The 20,995-nt window shown below is 37.3% G+C and overlaps 1 protein-coding gene across 1 annotated transcript; it reads right to left on the reverse strand.

Moving 5' to 3' along the window:
• Positions 1 to 6,905: 6,905 nt before the first annotated feature.
• Positions 6,906 to 19,450, reverse strand: DMP1 (dentin matrix acidic phosphoprotein 1). Its single transcript, XM_032873928.1, has 6 exons — positions 19,361 to 19,450; positions 13,954 to 14,034; positions 13,441 to 13,488; positions 11,045 to 11,077; positions 10,807 to 10,854; positions 6,906 to 8,945 (listed from the first exon to the last, which is right to left on the reverse strand). Exons 2-6 carry the CDS (start codon positions 14,011 to 14,013, stop codon positions 7,581 to 7,583), a joined length of 1,554 nt encoding a protein of 517 aa, XP_032729819.1. The 5' UTR covers positions 14,014 to 14,034; positions 19,361 to 19,450; the 3' UTR covers positions 6,906 to 7,580.
• Positions 19,451 to 20,995: the final 1,545 nt, after the last annotated feature.

Here is a 20,995-nt window from a genome sequence, read left to right on the forward strand (position 1 = left end):
AATCCCATCTCTGATCACTATTAGGAGGGATTGCACAAACCCAGAGCTTCTTGCTCAGGAATGTGGGGTTCATGCTTCACATCAGTCACCCCAGTCCTTGAGACCTGCACCAGAAAGACACATGGGTTTGAAAAGCAATGAAGCTTATGTCCAAGAGACCCAGAGCACTCTAGGGCACTGAGATACTGTTCTTGAAGAAGATTCATTTGCCCTGGGGTCCAGTGCAAAAGCAGCAATTTGAAAATTACCTAGACGAAGGAGCTTTGAAGTTCTGTTTGAAAAGCACCTAGACTATATATGAAGGCGATTCATTTGCTAATCTTAAAGTGGCTATGGACAGGCAGGGGCCTGTTGGGACTTTTCCAGGGACAGAGTTGCTGGTTTTTGCACTGTTCTTCTACCTTATTGGCACTTGTGGACATGCACAGTCACTGCATTCTCTTGCTACTCTGCTAAAGTAGAGGGAGAGCACCCTAGCCTTTGCTCTTCCACTTCCCCACTAAAGCTGGAAGACACACACATTCCACACAGAGGACAATCTTTAGTCATCTGGCTCTGGTTGCCCAGTTAGTGGAAGGAAGGAAATAATAAAGATCAGAGCGGAAATATGGACTAAAAAGACCGTAGAAAAGATCAATGAAACTAGAGCTCGTTATTTGAAAAATTGATGAACCTTCTCCTAGACTCATCAAGAAAAAAAAAAAAGAAAACCAAGAACTCAAAATCAGAAATCAAAGAGAAGTTATAACATACCACAGAAATACACAGGATCACAAGAGACTACTATGAATAATTAGACACCAACAAACTGGACAACCTAGAAGAAATGCATAAATCTATAGAAACATCAATCTTCTAAGACTGAATCATGAAGAAGCCGAAAATCTGAATATATTGATTACTAGTAAGGAAATTTAATCACTAATCAAAAACCTCCCATTAAACAAAAGTCCAGGACCAGATGGCTTCACTGGTAAATTCTACTAACCACTCAAAGAAGCTGTAATACCTATCCTTCTCAAACTTCAAGTAATTGAAGAGAAGAGAATACTTCAAACTCATTTCATGAAGCCAGCATTGTCCTAATAACAAAACCAGACAAGGGCACCACAAAAAAAGAAAATTACATGCCAATGTCCCTTCATCTATGATGAACATAGATGCAAAAATCCTCAACAAAGTATTAGCAAACCAAATTCAACAGTACACTAAAAGGATCATACACTATAATAAAGTGGGATTTATTCCAAAGATGTGAGCATGGTTCAACATCTGCAAATCAACATGATACACCACATTAACCAAATGAAAGATAAAAATCATATGGTCATTCCAATGGATACAGAAAAAGCATTTGTCAGACTTCAACATCCATTTATGATAAAAACCCTCAACAAAGCAGGTATAGAGGGAATGCACTGCAGCATAATAAAGGCCATATATGACAAGCCCACAGCTAACATCATACTCAGTGGTGAAAAGCCAAAAGCTTTTCCTCTAAGATCAGGAACTAGACAAGGATGTCCACTCATACCACTTTTATTAAACATAGAATTGGAAGTCCTAGCCAGAGAAATTGGCATGAAAAATAAATAAAAATCACACAAATTAGGAAGAAATTAAACTGTTACTATTTGTAGATGACATAATTTTATGTACAGAAAACCCTAAAGACTCCACCAAAAAAAAAAAAAAACTGTTAGAATAAATGAATTTAGTCAAATTTCAAGTCACAAAATCACTGTACAAAAATCTGTTGTGTTTTTATATGCTAACAGCAAACTATCAGAGAAATTAAGAAAACAATTTCATTTACAATTGCATCAAAAAGAATAAAATACCTAGGAATAAATTTAATCAGAGAGGTGAAAGACCTGTACTCTGAAAACTATAAGACACTGATAAAAGAAATTTTAAAATATAAATAAATGGAAAGACAGTCTGTATTCATGGATTGAAGAATTAATGTTAAGATGTCCATAGTACCCCAAGCAATCTATAGATTCAGACAATCTCTATTCAAGTATCAGTGGCATTTTTCAGAGAAATAGAGCAAAAGAATCCTAAAATTTGTATGGAACCATGAAAGATCCTGAATAACCAAAGCAGCCTTGAGAAATGCATCCTGTGCATCATGCATCCTGATTTCAAACTACATTACAAAGCTGTAGCAATCAAAACAGTATGGTATTGGCATAAAAAATAGACACATAGATCAGTGAAACAGAATAGAGAGCCTGGAAATAAGCCCAGGCATAGATTATCAGTGAATTTATGACAGAAAATCTAAAATATACAGTGGGGAAAGGAGAGTCTGTTCAAAAATCGTGTTGGGAAACTAGAAAGCCACATGCAAAAGAATGAAAGTAGGCTACTATGTTATACCGTACACAAAATTAACTCAAAATGAATTAAAGACTTGAAGGTAGAACCTAATACCATAAAACTCCTAAAAGAAAACATCCGAGTAAGCTCCTTCACATGGTTCTAGACAATGAGCTTTTTAATCTGGCTCCAAAAGCAAAGCCAACAAAAGCAAAAATAAATAGGTGGGACTACATCAAACTAAAAAAGTTCCTGCACAGCAAGGGAAACCAACAAAAAAATGAAAAGGCAACTTAATGGGAGAAAATATTTCCAAGTGATATATTTAGTAAGGGTTAATATCTAAAATACATAAAGAACCCTTCAACTCAATAGCAAACAAATAATTTGATTAATGGGCAGAGGATCTGAACAGATACTCTTGCCAAGGAAGACATACATATGGCCAGCAGTCACATGAAGACGCAAATCAAAACCACAGTGAGATATCATCTCATATCATTTAGAATGGCTGTTATCAATAAAATAAGATATTACAAGTGTCAACAAGGATATAGGAAAAGGCAACCATCATACACTGTGGAAGTGTGAATTAGTATAGCCACTATGGAAAACAGTATAGAGTTTCTTCAAAAAATTTAAAAATATAACTGCCATATCATCCAGAAATTCCACTTCTGGTTATTTATTTGAAGAAAATTAAAACACTAACACAAAAAGATATATGCATCCCTATGCTCATCACAGCATTATTGATATTAGCCACGGTTTTGAAACAAGTCTCCATCAATGGATTCATGGATTAAGAAGATAAGGTGTGTGTATATATATAATAGAATACTGTTTAGACATAAAGAAAAGAATGAAATCTTGCCATTTGCAACAACATAGATGGACCTAGAGGATTAAGTTAAATGAAATAAGTCAGGAAGGGCAAGACAAATACTATATGATTCTACCTATATGTGGACTCCAAACAAAATGCATAGATACAGAGAATAGAATGGTGGTTACCAGAGTGGGGTGGATTTGTGGAGTGGGCAAAATAGGTGAAGGGGGTCAAGAGGTACAGACTTTTAGTTTTAAAACAAATAAATCCTGTGATGTAATAAATAGCAAGGTGACTAGTCAGTAGTATTGTAGTGCACATTTGAAAGTTACCAAATTTTCAGTGACCTATCATTGAACAGAAATGGAATCAGACTGTGCTAATTCTTGGATTATGAGTAGGGTGCTTAACTTGGCTTTTCTGTGTTTCATTTGCTAATCTTTATTTGTTATATGTTTTTAAAGGGGGTAGAGAATTTATAATACCTATGACAAAAGGTGTTTATGATATGTATATCATATATGAAAACCTGGCTCCAGAAAGGTACTCATTAACAGTGAAGGCTGTTCTTAATCTGGCATTCAGAAACCTTCATGTATCACTTCCTCTTTCTCTTCCTGTCTTCCCAGTGCTTTGGTAACACCAGATTTTTTTTTATCATACATTAACATGCCATAAATAATTTTGTACATTTACTTCTCTGTTCCCTACGCTCAGAGTTGCTTCTTGCCTGTTTTTTATTCACTTCCCAAGGTTTACATTAGATGTCCTATTACCTCTTCAGCTCTCCAAACAGGTTAAGCACTCCCTTCCATATACACCCATGGAAATTTAATGAGAACCCTATAAGTGCTCTAACCGTCTATCACCATGCATATACTTTTGTCTCTGCCATAGATTATGAGCTTTTTAAAGACAGAAATCAGGTCTCATTCATCATTCTATAGATCATAAGATGTGTTCCATAAATGTTTGAATGAGTCAGTGAGTAAATGGGAAAGATTAGAAACCATCAATTTGTATTTATTTTGGAGTCACAGAGAGTGCCCACATCACATCAGGAACTAGGAGCAGTAAATTAAGATTGTAGTTTAGGAACTAAATTTTTAGATCTACATAAATACACAAAATCATCTGGAGAATACAGAATGGCTCCAGGCCAACAGGACTCCACAGAAACCAACTCGATTGTACTAATAATTTATGTAAAGAAAAAATGGGCCATTTAAAGAAGAGTGAGTTAACCCTAGTAATCTTAGAAAATCAGGGTCACTGTGGCAAGACTTGATGATGGCTCTTTGGAGTACTTTTCAGGAAAGAGTCAGCTTTCTAGAATTTGAGTCCCAACTGTAACGTTTTTCATGGAACACCATAAATAGATCATCTTATTTTAGCCCAGTGCCATTTAGCATGCATGCCACATAGCTCTCATTTGTGTTCTCATTTGTGCTCATCTCATAGCCTTTAATTCTTATTCTCCCCATTATAAACTAAAAATTGATTTCTGATTGTGATTTGGCTACTCAAGTAGACTCATCCATTATAGGCTTCAGTGAGGAACTCCATGAGAAAATTTATACACCTTCAAAGCTAGCGCTCCTGTCCAGTCAGCTTTCCTTTGGATAATATTTTTATACTTTTGATTATAAAATAGACCAATGTCCATACCTAGTACGTAAAATGAGTGATGAGAACTTAAAACTCTCTCACATCTGCCTAAATGATTTCTAACACCAACATAGATACAATTCTTATCATTATTCTTCCTACAAAAAGTCCTGTTAGTTAACTTGGTAAAAGGATTATATGACCTGGGAGCACTGCTAAACTTAACACCTAAGGTTGTGAGTCTGAGTTGATTAGGCATTTTGTCCTCAAGTCACAAAGACTGACTCAGTTTGTCTCAAGAAAAGTGAATGTATTGTAAGGGTACAAGTGGCACTTAAAAGGAAGGAGCATTAAAGGGATCTAAGAAGGCCTAGAGGACAATAGGAGAGTCAAGATCCAAGCATGAGAGCAAGAGAATTCTGATTTTGCTTCTTCACATTGAGAGCTCAGTAGTTTTCAGTTTTGTGCTTCACTATTAACGGACTCTCTCTAATGGCTATTTCTGGCTCTCTGTTTTCGTTTTGATTACTTGTTGACATCTGTCTTCATAAATATTCAAATATCCACAGAGGGAAATTCATATTAGACCTCAAGCCCCTGTCATTTATGTTCAGGCAGAGCCTTTGCAACATGTCTCATCTGAGGCTGCTGACCAGTCTATAGGCAAGTCCCCTGGGTTCAGGTTCTCATCAGAACAATCCCCTGTGGTGAGACCGGGCAGTTGAATGGTTAGAACCTGATCGACTATGCCTCAGGCAACCAGGAGGTCCAAACATGGGACAGTTCTCCTTATAAGAAGCTGTGGGTTGGCAGGAACTTACAGGTTAATAAAGTCAGTAATTAATCAATTGAGACAAAGAATGCAAATGTAAGTGTATGGATGGGCTACATCAGAATCTCCTGGGATCCTTCTAAAAGTAGAGAATTCCGGGTTTCACTTTAGACCTACTAAATTAAAATCTCAAGGAGTAGGATTAGAGAATATACATTTATTCTCCAAGTGACAACAGCTCTAACATATTGATGGACTGGAACTATGGGAAGGATGGGAAGGATCAGACTGAAGGTTAGAAAGTCTTTATTGGGGCACCTGGGTGGCTCAGTTGGTTAAGTGTCTGACTCTTGATTTCAGTTCAGGTCATGATCTCAGGTTTGTGATACAGAGCCCTACAATGGGGTCTGCACGGGCATGGGGCATGCTTGGGATTCTCTCTCTCTCCCTCTACTCCTTCCCCATCTCACACATACACACATACACACACACACACTCTCTCAAAAAAAATGAAATGAATGAATGAATAAATGAAAGTCTTCCTGATTCTCTTAATAAATTTAGGGGAATTCTGATGTACTCTAATGGAATTGTGGCTAAAAACACAAAGTAAAAGTGCCAAGGTACAATAGTTTCTTACAAAGAATTTAAAAATGTGAAGAATATGTTTCCCCGTAGATTCCAGAGTTTATACAAATGACAGTCTAAGAGACCAGAAGGAACTAATGTTAAACTCAACCACCATGAACTTTTGAGATTGCCTTAAGCAATGTTGAGAGCTTGCTTCATTTTCTTTTTTCCTTATATATAACAGGTATATTTGATAAAATATCATGATGTATAAAGTAATTTTTTCAAAATGCTACCTAAATTATAAAATTTTCATGAAATAATTCAAGAAAATCTTTTATTTTAATGGAAGAAAGGAAACTATTCTTTAATGCTTTAAAGGAAGAGTTATTTAATACAGATATTCCCTAATAATATTACTATAAAAATAAGCACATACTACTTCTAGATATCATTATCTTTATTATAAAATATATTTTATGTTGAGGTAACATTTCAAAGGATATTTGGCAAAAATCAATTGAATTCTATATACACAATTTCATTATGTGCAATATATGTAAAGGACTCAGTAATTTTTCTAGCATTGCACATAGACTGATTTTAGAAAAAAATAAAGCTAAAAGTTATCTATTTAAAGAGGGATTTCTTTCTACTACTCTCCCCCACCCAGTCTTCCATATCGTATCACCAGTGGTGGGTGAGGCAGTGTTCATGGGAATTCCACAAAAAGCATCAAAAAGGGTAAATTAGTTGAAAACGATGTTTCCTTTATCCAGAATACCTCACTGTGCCGTAATTTGAAAGTGCTTTCAAAAACTAAATATTTAATCATATAGGATTCACTATTGTTTATCCCAAGAATGAATAGAATTCCCTTGTCTTCAATAAAGAAATCTTAGGCAGAGCTCCAGCACTAGTCTTTTCTGCTGTGAAGACTACCCTGATTTTCCAAGGCAAAGTTGGTCCCATCTTCTGTGCTTCCATATATTTTGTTCATACCTCTTACAGCACTTACCACACTGCATTGTAATAATTCTTGTTTCCCCCATATGTATCCCTGTTTAGCTTTCTTAAGTTTATTTATCCCTCTATAAGCTCCTCAGGAGCAAGAAACAAGCCTTAAGCTTCTTTATATCCCAGCACCTAGCACAGTGCCTGGTACATAATAGAACCTCAGTAACTGTTATGTTAATGAGTTAGTAACTATTTCAGTTGTGAAGCTATAATGTACATCTTTCCTTTCTTCCAGTCTCATTGAGTGTGTTCTGGTGTCACCTGAGAGTATTTAAACCCTATAAGTTGGTGACACCCTAGAACATTTAGGTGACACCCTACAACATTTCCTTTCAGAAAGAAATGGCCTCTGGTTGTCCTTCTGATTAAAAAAATCAATAAATTATAGTTATAATGATTTCCCTATTCTCCAACTCCCAAGACTCCTATAGGTGAGAGCCACTTCTTGGAGAGTTGACGCTAGTAGCCGTCTTGGCAGTCATTGTCATCTTGATCCCCAATGGGTTTGTTGTGATAAGTATCAACTGTTAATTTTCTGCTTTCTATCTCAGTGTTTTTTGACTGGCCATCTTCCTCACTGCTTGATTTGCTCTCAGTAGAGGTGCTGTCTTCTTTTGATTTGCTGCTGTCCTGAGAATCACTGGCATCATCTTCCTCAGACTGACTGTCTTGCTCAGACTGGCTTTCTTCACTCTGGCTCTCTGCTGAGGCACTGGGGGACTGGCTCTCCTGGCTAGAACTATTCTCCTCCTCAGTGGACTCTGGGCTTTCCTCTGAGTCTTTGAGGCTCTCATTGGATTCACTGTCAGCTTGCTCCTCTGGGGATTCACTTTCTGAACTGGAGGGTTTATTCAAGCTGTTCTCTTCACTGGAATCACTATCTTCCTGATCTTCTGAGTGACCGGTGGTATTTTCTGGGTTGTCACCCCTGGACTCACTCACTACCTCTTCCTGAGATTCACTACTGTCTTCCTGAGATGGCAGATCATCCTCTTGACTAGACTCACTACTGGGGTCTTGTACATCTTGACTGTCTTCTTGGGACTGATTTTCCTCACTCTCTTCCAGAGATTCACTCTCGCTGTTTTCCCTGGATTGACTGAGACCAGCTTCTTTAGAGTTGGTGTTTTCTGTTGAGTCACTCTGGATTTCTTCCATTGTGTTGCTATCATCAAACTCACCTATATCGTCTTCCTCAGAAATGCGGGACTTTCTGAAAATGTTCCTCCTGGAATATTCTACTGATTGGCTATCACCTGAATCCTGAGTGCTTGCTTGCTCATCACCGTTTCCTTTTGATTCTTCTGATTTGACACCAGCACTGTTCATTCTGGAGTTACTTCTGTCACTCCTGATAACGTCTGGATCATCATTCTGCATTTCTTCATCACCAAACTCGGAGCCATCCCCATGGCTACTATCCCCTTCACTGTCACCTCCCACCCAGTGCTCCTCACTCTCACTATCTCGCGCAGAGTCACCTCTCTCGGACCTGCTGTTCACCTCATCCTCATTGTCAAGGTCTCCGCTCTCGCTGGTGGTATCTTGGCCACTGTCTTCCCCTTGCAGGGCACTGTCTTCCCTAGATTGTGTGGTGTCGGCTGAGTCCTCATTACTTTTGAGTCTGGCGTTTCCTCCTTGTCTCTCTTCAGGTCCGGGGCCATTGTCATCATCACCAAAAGTGTCATCACCGCTATCATCTTCATCATCATCAGCTCCTTCTTTTCCTCCATTCCTAGAAAGGCCACCAGCTGGTCTGTGTGTATATTGATGACCATCAAAGCCCTCCTCTGATTCAGCGCTGTCACTGGGGTCTTCATTTTCCTGGAGTTTGGGGTTAACAAACATGGTCAGTACTCCAGGAGCTGATATAGAGGGTGTTACCTAGGCTCTTCCTACTTTCTTCTTTTGTCCCTCCTTCTAAACCATGGTCAGTTTTACTACTCAATAACATGTCTACTAAAGGTTAAAGAGGAAAGAAGAGGAGTTGAAACTCAAGTCATTCCATTTTATATAGGCACAATTCGCTCAGTGCTACAGAAACTTTCTTAAAAAGCTCTATAGAAATCACATTCATGAAACTTAAATCCTATTGTAAGCCCGATTCCTAGAAGAAATTCTCAGAGAATTTTTCGTTTTTGATACATTAAAGAGATGTTTGAAACACTCATCAAATTTTTTGGCTTAAAACACTTTTCAAAATTATTGGGTGATTTTAAAATGACCCAAATTTTTTTCTAACCAACTCTGGGTGGGGGGCAGCGGGGGGAATGTACTAGGGCAGTAGAATGAAACTTTTAGCTAAAATGAAAGTAAAATGTTATGGTAAGATATACATCTCACCCATACTATATTTATACTTCATTCAGACAGGCAGAGGGTGGCCTGTAGAAGGCGTAGCTAGAAGAGTACAACTAGTGGGACCACCAGGGAGTCTTAGTTCTAAGTGTGAGCTCAGAGAAATTATCCCCATAAGTCAAACAATTGGAAGCTCTATACAGATAAAGAAGGATAGTGGGTCTTCATTCCTTATGCTTTGGAAAAATCTGCTCTCTTTACCATATCCCCTAGCAGAGCATTCTTGCTGACTTTGTTTTTATTTTTCCACTTGTCCTTACTGATCAATGTCTGATTTTGCAGTTGGGAGTACAGAATGATGACATCTCTTCCCATTGTTAGGGTTCACACTGGTATGCTGGATTAAGCATCCTTTTAGCTCCCCATACCTCAATAGGCACATACTGCGCCCTTCTCAAACAAATACTATTACTCTTGAGAGTTCAGAGAATATTGAGGCAATAAATCATAACATCTCCAGAAAACATCCCCAATTATGTGCTTATAAATTTCTAGAATGTTCCTCAGACTATCTTTAGTAATAGTGGTAAAAAACTAATAATTCATCTTCCAACTGGTTGAGTATAAAATACAACATGGATCAAAGCCTCAGGGAGAAACCTGGTTTCTGGAATCTCTGGAACCCCACAGGTTTGAGTTTGGTCAAATGGTAGGACAACCAAGAAAGTAATGACATTTAGTCTTAAGAAAATGAAGAAAGAAAAAAAAAGTGCACACGTAAGAGGAAAAAAAGCCAGTTTTTTCTTAAAGGGTTATAATTACAAGCTAAGTCAGCTTGTCTCATTACCAGGGTCACCACTGAGACAGTTTTAAAGACAAATCATTACCAAAGAAGCTGTTTCAGTAAAGTTTCTTCAGGGCCTTCCTGTTCTCTCCTCCAATAAGATCCTTGACACGGAGGAGATGTCTAGGCCCAGCAGGTACTTGATGTTAGCCAGAAAGCTTTCTCTGCCTGATCTGAACTGCTCCAATTGTAAAAGCAACATTTTAAAGTGATAAATGAGCTATTACTTGTCTAACATAGTTTAGGACCATTTGTGTGTGTGCGTGTGTGTGTGTGTGTGTGTGTGTGTGTGTGTTCTTTTTAATTAGAGGATATCTGGGGCCACAGTGTCTACAGTCTGGCCCCAGTGATAAATACAGAATGAACATCATGTCCACATCTGAATTCTCCCACTCATTTTTCTCTTCTTTATGGGATGATTTAGCTAGCATAACTAATGGTTAGAAAATATTACATTTAGAATGGTTGCAGGTAATTTAATCTAACATCATTTCCTTCAATTCCTAAGCAGCCTGAAAAGTTAGGAAAGGTCTGTTTAATTACCTGTTCCTCTGAGCTAACTTTACTTTCTTCTGATGACTCACTGCTCTCCTGAAAGGAAAAGAAAAAGTTGTTTATTTTCCTTTTAGTAATTTCCAAGGCAAAAAAATATATGATACATATAAATTGCTTGCAGTTTGGATTTACTGCTGTCCAAATGGCTTAAGGTGATAAGAAGAGTATTAAAGTAAATTTACTGTATGAGATGTTTATGGGGAAAAAAAATGAATGAGATAGTTACCAAAGGTGGTGTTGGTGTCTGAGCCAACTGTCCCTGTAAAAACAGGAAGGAAAACAAGTTACTCCTTTACAGATGGATCATGTCTTGCAGATATTTAAAATAATTTTAGTTGAGGAGCGCTTGGGTGGCTCAGTGGGTTAAGCCACTGCCTTCAGCTCAGGTCATGGCCTCAGGGTCCTGGGATCGAACCTCGAATCGGGCTCTCTGCTCCCGGGGAGCCTGCTTTTTCCTCTCTCTCTGCCTGCCTCTCTGCCTACTTGTGATCTCTTGTCTGTCAAATAAATAAATAAAATCTTTAAAAATAAATAAATAAAATAATTTTAGTTGATTTTTTTCATTTCTTGATATATAGTTTACATTTACATGAGTAATAATGACATTTTATGGTGAAATGGCTAAAAAGAGAATGTGAGATGGCCTGATGGCCTAGAAAGTTCTTGTGTGCTAAAAGACCTAGAAGATTTTTGTGTTTCTGATACTTCACTTAGAGAAAAATATACTTTCTTTGGAGGTGGTTGTTTGTACAACCTAGATAAAATGTAACATAGGGAAAAGAAAAAAAACAAACAGCATTGGAACTTAGAACCCAGATTTAAGTTTCAATTAGCTTCTTGGCTTTTGTTTATAGCCCTGAAAACCAACTGTCTTGGTTTTAGTGCTGAAATTCACATGTTCCAGGAAGCCCCTAAGTCTTGGGTAAACTGTGATGTTTGGTCACCCTGTGTGAATCTGGGCAATTTAATTCACCTTTTCAATGTCAACTTCTTATTCATAAATTAAGAATATTAGCAACCACTGTGCACACTCCACAGAGTTGTTATGAGGAAGAAATTGGAAGCATCTTGAGAACTGTTCAATATGATATAAACTGAAGAAATAATCCATTTTGAGACTATCACTTTATAAAGTTCAGTGATGGATAAAACTGAATTGAGAAAGCCATTAAACCTTTCTTGAATTACGTAAGATCACGCATACACAAAAACTAAGTCTGAAACTTAATTAGGCATAGTTCTGATGTATTTCACTTTTTTTGATCATGTAAGAACTCTTAAGATTGCCTGAGCCACCTCTTCTGCTTTCTCTGCATCTCCACTCCCCCTTCCCCTTAAGCACAGCAAGATCCCCAAATCCCTTGTGGTTCAAAGCTGCTGAGCCACGGGTGTGAAGACCTGAGGTGCAGAGAAAAGCAGGGAGGAGCTGCTATCAGCATGTCTTCAACAATCCTCTCAGCGTGCTAAGCAGGGATATCTCCCCAGAGGAAGGAGCTATAATCACTTGGAGTCTTTGCCCTGTGACCCCACAGGCAGGCACAATGCTAGATTCTCAGAAGTAACTGTCGGTTAGCATTTAGAATTAAAGGATAGAAGGGAGCAAGACATTGGTATTTTTCTAATGCCAAAGCTAAACTTGAGAACCTAACACGTTTGTGGTACTCTTAGAGTCTTTGGTTGAATGAGAGAGAGGATCTACAGTGGCTGCTTTTCAATTAACCAGCCAAAGGACATCTCTGATGAAAGTTCATATGAGAAATCCTGCAATGCCGATTCCATTCTCAGGCAGGGGCAGAACCCCCATCCCAAGCCTCTGACATTATGTGGCAACCACTAATAATGTTGTGCCCAAGCTGCATTATATGCAAAAGCCAGCAGGTGACAAGGTCATGAACAGAATACTCTGACTTAGCGTAAGATTTCAAGCCTTACTTGTAGTTTCAGTCTTGAGAACCTATTGCTCTCCTAGACTTGGCCCCTTCCTGAAAGGTATATAATACCCTAATAGAGAATGTGGATTCTGGAGCCAGAGTGACCTAGGTTTAAAGTCTGGCTTTAACACTTAACCATGTAACCGAGACAAACTAGGTTACTCTCTGTGTCTCAGTGTTCTCTTGTAAAGCACATAGAAGAGCCTAGCAATGGTTCTTGAGTTCTTGAGAATTAGTAACTGTTAGGTTATTCAGAGTTAACACTCAATCAACATTAGCTATTACTCCAGAGACTCTAGTATTCTCTCATCGTCTGTCTTTTCTCCCTTTCTAAGACTTGACCTCCTGCCTGCCAGACATCTCCTGGTAAAACAGATTTCTAGTCCTAATCCTTTAAGAGCAGTTTGGTTCACTGTCATCCATTCCCTTCCAGTACTGTGGACATCCGTTATGAAAATAAAGCTAAAGGAAAAAAGTACCTCCTCACTGAATTATACTACTAAGCTGAAGTTGAAACATTATATGAACTAAATTTTTTCACATGAACTAGAAATTATAGCTCTTACTACCTATACCTTAGGTTATTAAGGTGTTCCTTAAATCATTAACAGTTTCAACATCTGTGGTGGAGCCAATATATTTAATAATATATTAAATTAATAATATTTTTAAAAACCTTATTTCTACTCACCTTCCATTCTTCAGAGCTCTCAGATTCAGTATTTTGATACCTGGCCACCTAGAAAATTTAGTGCACATGGTTAGCCCGCAGAAACTTTTCCAAGGCAGTAGCTACTAACACTTTGCATATGTAGGGGGTAATAGTCAAATTTTGTATGAATCAGAAATCAGCTGGAGGCCTTTTAAACCACAGATTGCCCCATCCCTAGAGAGTCTGGCTCAGTAGGTCTGAGGTAGGATCCAAGAATTTTCATTTCTAACAAAATCCTAGTTGATGCTGATGCTATTGGTTGGGGGACAGCACTTTGAGAACCACTGATGATGAAGAAAAATGAGAATCATAGCTATATGACTCAACAGAATAAGGACTAACTCAGATAAGATTTTAAAGAAAACAGCTTCCTAAGAAACTACTATTTTCATCTGACTGGAAGATATACAGCCACCTTGCTTATAGCCAATGAACATTGTGGAATTTTAGGTATAAAAGGTTTATTTCATATATCCCTACCCTGATACTTACCGGGACTGGAAGAGCACAGGACAATCCCCAAAGTAACATAAGCAGAATACTGGTCTTCATAGCTGGGTGTGACACCTCTACCTGTGACGAAGGACAGAAGATGTTTTCTCTATGCTAAAGAAATATAGAAGTTTTAATTTTTTAACAGTTTCTTCCTATTAAAAAACACAACTTGTCCAAATGTCTGTCAGCTGATGAAAAAATAAAAGGTACTATATTCACACAATGGAATATTATTCAGTCATAAAAAGGAATGAAGTACTGATACATGCTACAGAGTAGAGGAACCTCGAAAACATTATACTGAGGGAAAGAAGCCAGACACAAAAGACCACATACTGTATGATTCCATTTATATAAATTGTCCAAAATAGGCAAATCTATAGAGACAGAAAGTAGGTCAGTGCTTGCCCAGGGCTGGAAGAGATGGGAGTTTGAGACCGTTAAGGAGTGAATTTTTGGAGGTGAGGAAAGTTTTCCAAATTTGATTTCAGTGAACGTTGCACAATTCTGTGCAATGGCTAAAAATTATTGAAGTGTATACTTCAAGTGTGTAAAGTATATATTGAATTATATCTCAATAAACAGGTTAAAAAGAAACCTTACTTCGAAGAGATAAATTGAAAATATTTCAATGGAGAGGTCTATAAACACTTCTCTAACCCATAAAATTTGATAAATGGAGGAGCAAGTAAAGAAAGGAATAGAGAGATTTCTGACCAATCACTTTTATGATAATTATGCACCTTAGTGTGGTATAGCAACCTGTCAAATATACACATAACACAAAATTTAGGGATACTGTTGATGGGTCATCTACATTTGTCTACACACACACACACACACACAAATTGCTTCTCAGTCACATTTATAACTTCATAATAATATTTAGACAAAATAGGTGGTTTTGCACTTTTTTCCTTGATCTGAAGAAGTGTACTTGGCAGCCTTCATATTACAACTCCGGAAAGCTCTTAATATCTGCTGTGCTACAATTGATCATACCTGAAACATAGATTGTGCTAAATTCTTTAAAATGTCAATCATGTTACTGAAGGATCTCGGGAAGTTGAGAGGTTTGGAATATTCTTGTGAATCACGCTGAGTGAAACATATCAAATCGAACTGTATTTTCCTGGATGGTGGCTTCATTTCACACTTCAAGAACTGGTGATTTGGGAAACAGCCTGTTCTATATCTAAAAATAGGTGTACTACATGCTAATACAAAAAGTTACTGAAATGACTTAAAGGGAAAATAATTTGCCCTGCCCTTGTAAGCCCTATGGCTGCCCTAACCAATTTGTCAGATGGACGGCCAGACATTTTGTGAAAAATCCTGCAAGTTTATTTCAGACTTCACTTTTGTTTTTAAGGTGCTGCAAATAATTTTAACCTCTGATCTAGAAAATAAGAATACATTGCTCACTAATGTCTGAATATGCTCAACAGCGCCTGTAACACGTCTCCAGAAATCATTTAATCTGTTTTTAAATTTATTCAAGAAAATAGTAGAAATCCTAAGAAGACTGAGAATGTTCCTCATTTCTACTTTCATATAGCTCAAATAGCCCAACAGATATTCTCATTTTATGTATGAGTGTTATCCCACTTCAACATAGTTATTCTTCATTTATATTATTTTCTTTATTCTGATTCAGCGTCGTTCATATTAGTCCTTGTATTTTGATATTTTTGTTTCTTTTTCAAATCTTCTGCCTAATATTAATAGAGAAAACATGAAAATGCTCAACTGCATCTAAAAAAGCCTGATTTTAAAAGATATTACTTCTGAAAGAAACCAGAATATCTTATATCCCCAAATTATGCCTCTTTGACATAAAAATTATTTTTATGAGAAACAGCAGATGTAAGAAAGATGCTGTGATCCTCCTTTTTCTTCCTGAAAGCAGGAAACTCCCATGTGAAAGGTGGCTTCCCTGTACCCAGAGGGAAGATGTACTCATCCTCAGAGAAGAGAGCTCAGGGCTGAGAAAAGTCTGTACAAACAAACCTTGTTAAACTACTCCTATCTTCCCAGTCACTTCCCTACAATTTACTGCTCCAGCCCAAACACATTTGTCTTGTCAGTTCATCACATAAGTATTGTTTCTTTATCTAAAAGTTAGAAAAGTGGGATGCCTGGGTGGCTCAGTCAGTTATGTGTCTGCCTTCAGCTCAGGTCATGATCTCAAGGTCCTGGATAGAGTCCAGCATCCGGCTCTTGCTCAGTGGGGAGCCTGCTTCTCCCTCTGCCTGCAGTTCTCCCTGCTTCTCTCTCTCTCTCTCTCTGACAAATCAATAGAAATCTTTTACAAATAAAAATAAGTTAAAAAAATAAAAGGTAGAAAAGCTTTCTGCTCTGGTCTCTCCTTCAGGTCTTCATTCTCTTATGAAGGCTACCATATACATGTAAAAATTTCAGTAAAACTGACGTGCTTTTCTCATGTTAATCTCACTTAGGTCAGTTTAAGTCTTAGTCCAGTGAAGACCCTACGAGAGTAGAGGAAAATTTTTCCTCTTCTCTATTTCCCCTTAGCTCCCACAATCAAAACATTTTGTTTTTTTAAGTTCTTAGGTTCATTTTTTAAGCAAAGGAAAGTTTCCCCTAAATATGATACTCTCAACTGCATGCCAAGTGGTTTTGGCATCACAAGTCAAATGAAAATTAGGCTGTTCACCATTTTAATTTTCAAACTGAAATTTTAATAGGGTGATAATCTCATGATGTTCTGAAAGCTAGCAATATTCCAGACTTGATATAAGGCCAGTAAATACTGAGTTCTCGTTTTTTTGTTTTGTTTTGTTTTATTTGTTTTGCTTCTCTTTAAAAAAAAAAAAAAAGATTAGGTGATACACTACACTAATGAATGTTTGACTTTTTACAAACAAAGTGTGTGCTTCCAGCATTCATGTTTCTTAGGGTTGGAATGTTATGAAACACAAGAGAGATGCAGTAACTTCCTTGTGCTTCTCCAAATACCATTTAGCACCCTGACCTACGACAGTAATTTCCCAAACTAAAATAAAATGCACCCAGAAGTCCTGAGAGCGGAAGGTGCCTCTCATAGAATATATAGTCTGCCATTAAGCATTAAAGGAAGTCAGATCTTAAACCCTATCTTAGGCTTTCAATTAGTATTTTTATAAGAATAATTATGCTTTTGTGAAGTATATTCCAAATGAGAGCTGCCAAAGTTTATACACTTTTCAGCTACCATTCTATAAAGGGCAGAAGCAGGGTATGTGGTGGCCCTATTTTGAGTAATCATTTGGCAAAATAGCTACAAGCCCTCTTGAAAGAGATGAGTCCAGAATCCCAAGTTCTTTTTTGGTGATTGGTAAATATCATTTCTACATTGTATATGCTGTCATTCTACAGTGAAAGCATGTGACGAAAAAAATCAGTAACCTCAACTTGTGTTCCACCGGCTTGAAGGGCAGTAGATATAAAAGATTTTCAAACTTCCTCATTTTTTCCCCAGAGTTGAAAACACTCCAAATGTTTAAGATCGGGGGCAAGGAACTTCAGGCTCTCTCTGGATACTCTCAAGTCTAACCAGAAATTCTCTGTGCTTCCAAGAAGGGAAATTTGTTCTGAAAGTTCCTCCAAGTTAAGATTCACTGTAAAGTGTAAACTGAAACGAAAGCAATAAGCCAAAAGCAGGAAGTAAAGGATTGAAAAATCATAGGTTCAATTTATTATGTTTGATGTGCTTATTTTTGACTTAGTGTTGTTAATCTTCAAGAGTACAATGAACAATATATCCATCCATTAGCAGTCAACAAATACTTTTTAAGAATATCCTATGAGGGGCACCTGGACGGCTCAGCAGGTTAAAGCCTCTGCCTTCCGCTCAGGTCATGATCGCAGGGTCCCCGCATCCGTTCTCTGCTCAGCAGGGAGCCTGCTTCCTCCTCTCTGCCTGCCTCTCTGCCTACTTGTGATCTCTGTCTGTCAAATAAATAAAATCTTAAAAAAAAAAAAAAAGAATATCCTATGAACCAGGCACTGTTCTAGGTGCTGAGTAGGCAGTAGTATGTAATAATGATACAGTAATAACTGTAATAACAATACGGTAGTATGTAATTAGCTGGTCCTACAAAAGTAAAGTTATCCAAATCCAACTAACCAGAATCTCCATTAGCTACAACTTGTTTCATTACTACTCTTTAAAAATAAAATAGAATTTAACCAGGATATGAATTCTATCAGGAATTCAGAACACCAAACAAATAATGCAATAAAAATATCCAGTCCTTCCAACTGTAATTGTCTTAAATCAGTTATAATCGATCCCACATCATATGCCTTAAACCATAGTAAAATAAGTCCAAGATGCCCTAAAATTAAACATAGATTTGGAAGGCCTCTAAGCATCTGAGGCACATTGGTCCACATTACCATTTTGGCATAGCTAAGTGGACCGATGCCTTTAGAATATTGTTTGTTCACACATTTTAACCAACTACATCAAAATAGGATAGTCTATTTGACCCTCAGGTGCACGGAGAGTATGGTTCACTAGAAGTTACTGCTCCTAAAGAAGACTGGTTGCTTCAAGTATTGTTATTACACTTGGGATTTTCTAGATGTCATAGAGAGTGCATTACACGACCACAATTCCCATTTTCTGTTACGGAAGACAGACACTTATGATACAGATGAAGTGAAATAAATGCAGCAAATAAAAATAAGGATTGGAATATATATATTCTTAAGTCTTCTACACTGGAAAGTGTTTTTAAAAGACAGTTATATTTTTTTTAAAAAGACAGTTATATTCAACATTTTATTGAATTCTCTTTACAAGGCATCATGCTAACAACAATACCTACATAACCAATACAAAAGCACTGTAATTATCCATCCTTGGTTTATTTCAGTGGTCTTAGCATCTTCTTTTAGTTACTCAGTTCATAATATTATTGGATACTACCTAGATAAATAACATAACCGTTTTTAATTTGAAAGACCATATTTTGGAAGTCCTGCCAGTCTAGTTTAAATTCTTTCATAATGTTTTGTAGGCCATGAACATCACTATATCCACGAAACCTAAATGTAAAAGTTTTATTTGTTTTGGTAATTAAACTAACCTTCAAAATTACTTTCCACTTGCCTCCTGTTCAGTAAACTTTCCCTTTTAGAACTACTGTGCAGAGATCTAATTAAAGTAGTACAGAGAAAAACATCTGGCTCTGTTGACTTAATATGTCATTTTCATATCATTATTTGCTGTGGCATAACAACAGGCACAAAAATGGAAATCATTTTAACCTAAGGCTCAGCTATCTCCATCTTTCTCTGGGTGGCATAATGCCCTTCAACATTTGCACACATTTAATATTTTCCGAACATAGCAGAAGTAATTTTAAAAATTTTCATAAAAAAGAAAATTTCTTACCCTTTTTAGTTCACAAAGATTTTTCCCCAAAAGTCTTAACAATGAGGCTGAAGTTCTCAAAGAGGAAATTTATGCCCAATGAAGCCACTCTTGTGTTGATGTTCTGCTGTTCACTTCTCTGATGGTGCAAGAATTTAAACTCTACCTCAGCTCTTCATAGCCAATCAACCTCAGGCTGGGGGTGACTGACATCACAAGGTGTCACCGGGACTCCAGTACACCCACACTTCCTCCAACTTGCAGAGGCAGATTTTCCCTAAAAAGCTCTTGTGGTTCTCAAATGACTAGACTAGTTTCCATTAAATTGAAGATCTTCCTAAAGCTTTATTTTGATTTCTAAATATATGTCATTCACATCCATGCAGGCTTATGAGCATTATAAACAATGACAGTGTCTTCCACCCCACCCACTGATAGATCCCAGCAGACACATGGATGGGAAAAGGAGAGTCAAGGAGTGGGTAGCAAGTTTCCTGTTAATGTACATTTCCAGGTTGTACATGAAGAACTTCCTAAAATACTAGATTTGCCTAAATTATTGGTGTTGAGAATATGAGTGTTTATCCTTTCCCTTCTCATCTTTTAACAACCACTACTACTTCTCTCCTTTACCTCTCATCTCCCTACCCCCCATGTACACAAAAAGGTCCAAAATTCTTAGTGACCTAGTGAAGTATTACAGAATTCTGTGGTGATTAGAAATATTAAAGCAACACCCCAAGCTACTTTTGTTTTTAACCAAAAATAATTTAAATCTAACACTTCATTATTCCTCCAACTGCTTGCCATGATTTGATTTAACTCTTCTCTTTGAAATCAGAATTGGTTTATGGGAAAGCCTAGTTGGGTGACATACAGAGAAACCAATTTCCAAGAAACTCTCTGCCGTCACTGAAAATGTAATGAAACAGATAAAATAGTATTTACCAGGGCTCTTCAGGGTGTGTACTGAAGATTGTTGTAGGGAGCTGGAAGTGAGTTGGCACCTTCCAAGGAGCTTGCTCAAGTAACAATAGAATGGCCACTAATATGTTACCAGGGGCATTGGGTGGCTCAGTTGGTTAAGTATCCAACTCTTGATTTTGGCTCAGATCATGATCTCAGGGTCATGAAATCAAGCCCCCTGTTGGGCTCCACACTGAGCATGGAACCATGCTGAAGATTCTCTCTCTCTCCCTCTCCCTTCACCCCTTCCCACTCTGAAAAAATAAAAAAATAAAAAGAAAGAAAGAAAAGAATATGTTACCAGAACTTAACTTCCTCAAGAATGGGGATGTTTGCTTTGTTTACTAGTGTATACCCAGGGCCCTGGTACCCCATCTTCTGGGTCATGAAAAGCACTCAGTAAATACTTTTATGAATGACTGAATAGAATGGCTTTTCAAAATGGGCCAATTTATTTGTTTTTGCAGAACCTGTATGACTCGCTCTAATTTTTCTGAACGTGTTAATAATTGTTGGAATTTTTAACTGATACTCCTACCAACCTGGTTCCAGAAGATTGGGATATCCAGTTTCATCCAGAAAACAAATATCAAATATATGGATTTTTAACTTATTCAGTGCGAACTTCAATGAGGTGGGAAGGGGCAAAATATGAGAAGAAAGGAATCTACTTTTATGTAAGCTTGATTA

The sequence above is a fragment of the Lontra canadensis genome, unplaced genomic scaffold (assembly GCF_010015895.1).
Source record: "Lontra canadensis isolate GAN:19392208 unplaced genomic scaffold, GSC_riverotter_1.0 scaffold1, whole genome shotgun sequence".
NCBI classification, from domain to species: domain Eukaryota; kingdom Metazoa; phylum Chordata; class Mammalia; order Carnivora; family Mustelidae; genus Lontra; species Lontra canadensis.

Excerpts from the sequence above, each read along its gene's own strand:
- DMP1 (XM_032873928.1), bottom strand. The coding sequence starts at position 14,013 with ATGAAGACCAGTATTCTGCTTATGTTACTTTGGGGATTGTCCTGTGCT. Across the intron at positions 11,078-13,440 it reads AGAGCTCTGAAGAATGGAAG|GGACAGTTGGCTCAGACACC; the intron begins GTGAGTAGAAAT and ends CTGTTTTTACAG. Across the intron at positions 8,946-10,806 it reads AAGTTAGCTCAGAGGAACAG|GAAAATGAAGACCCCAGTGA; the intron begins GTAATTAAACAG and ends CCCAAACTCCAG.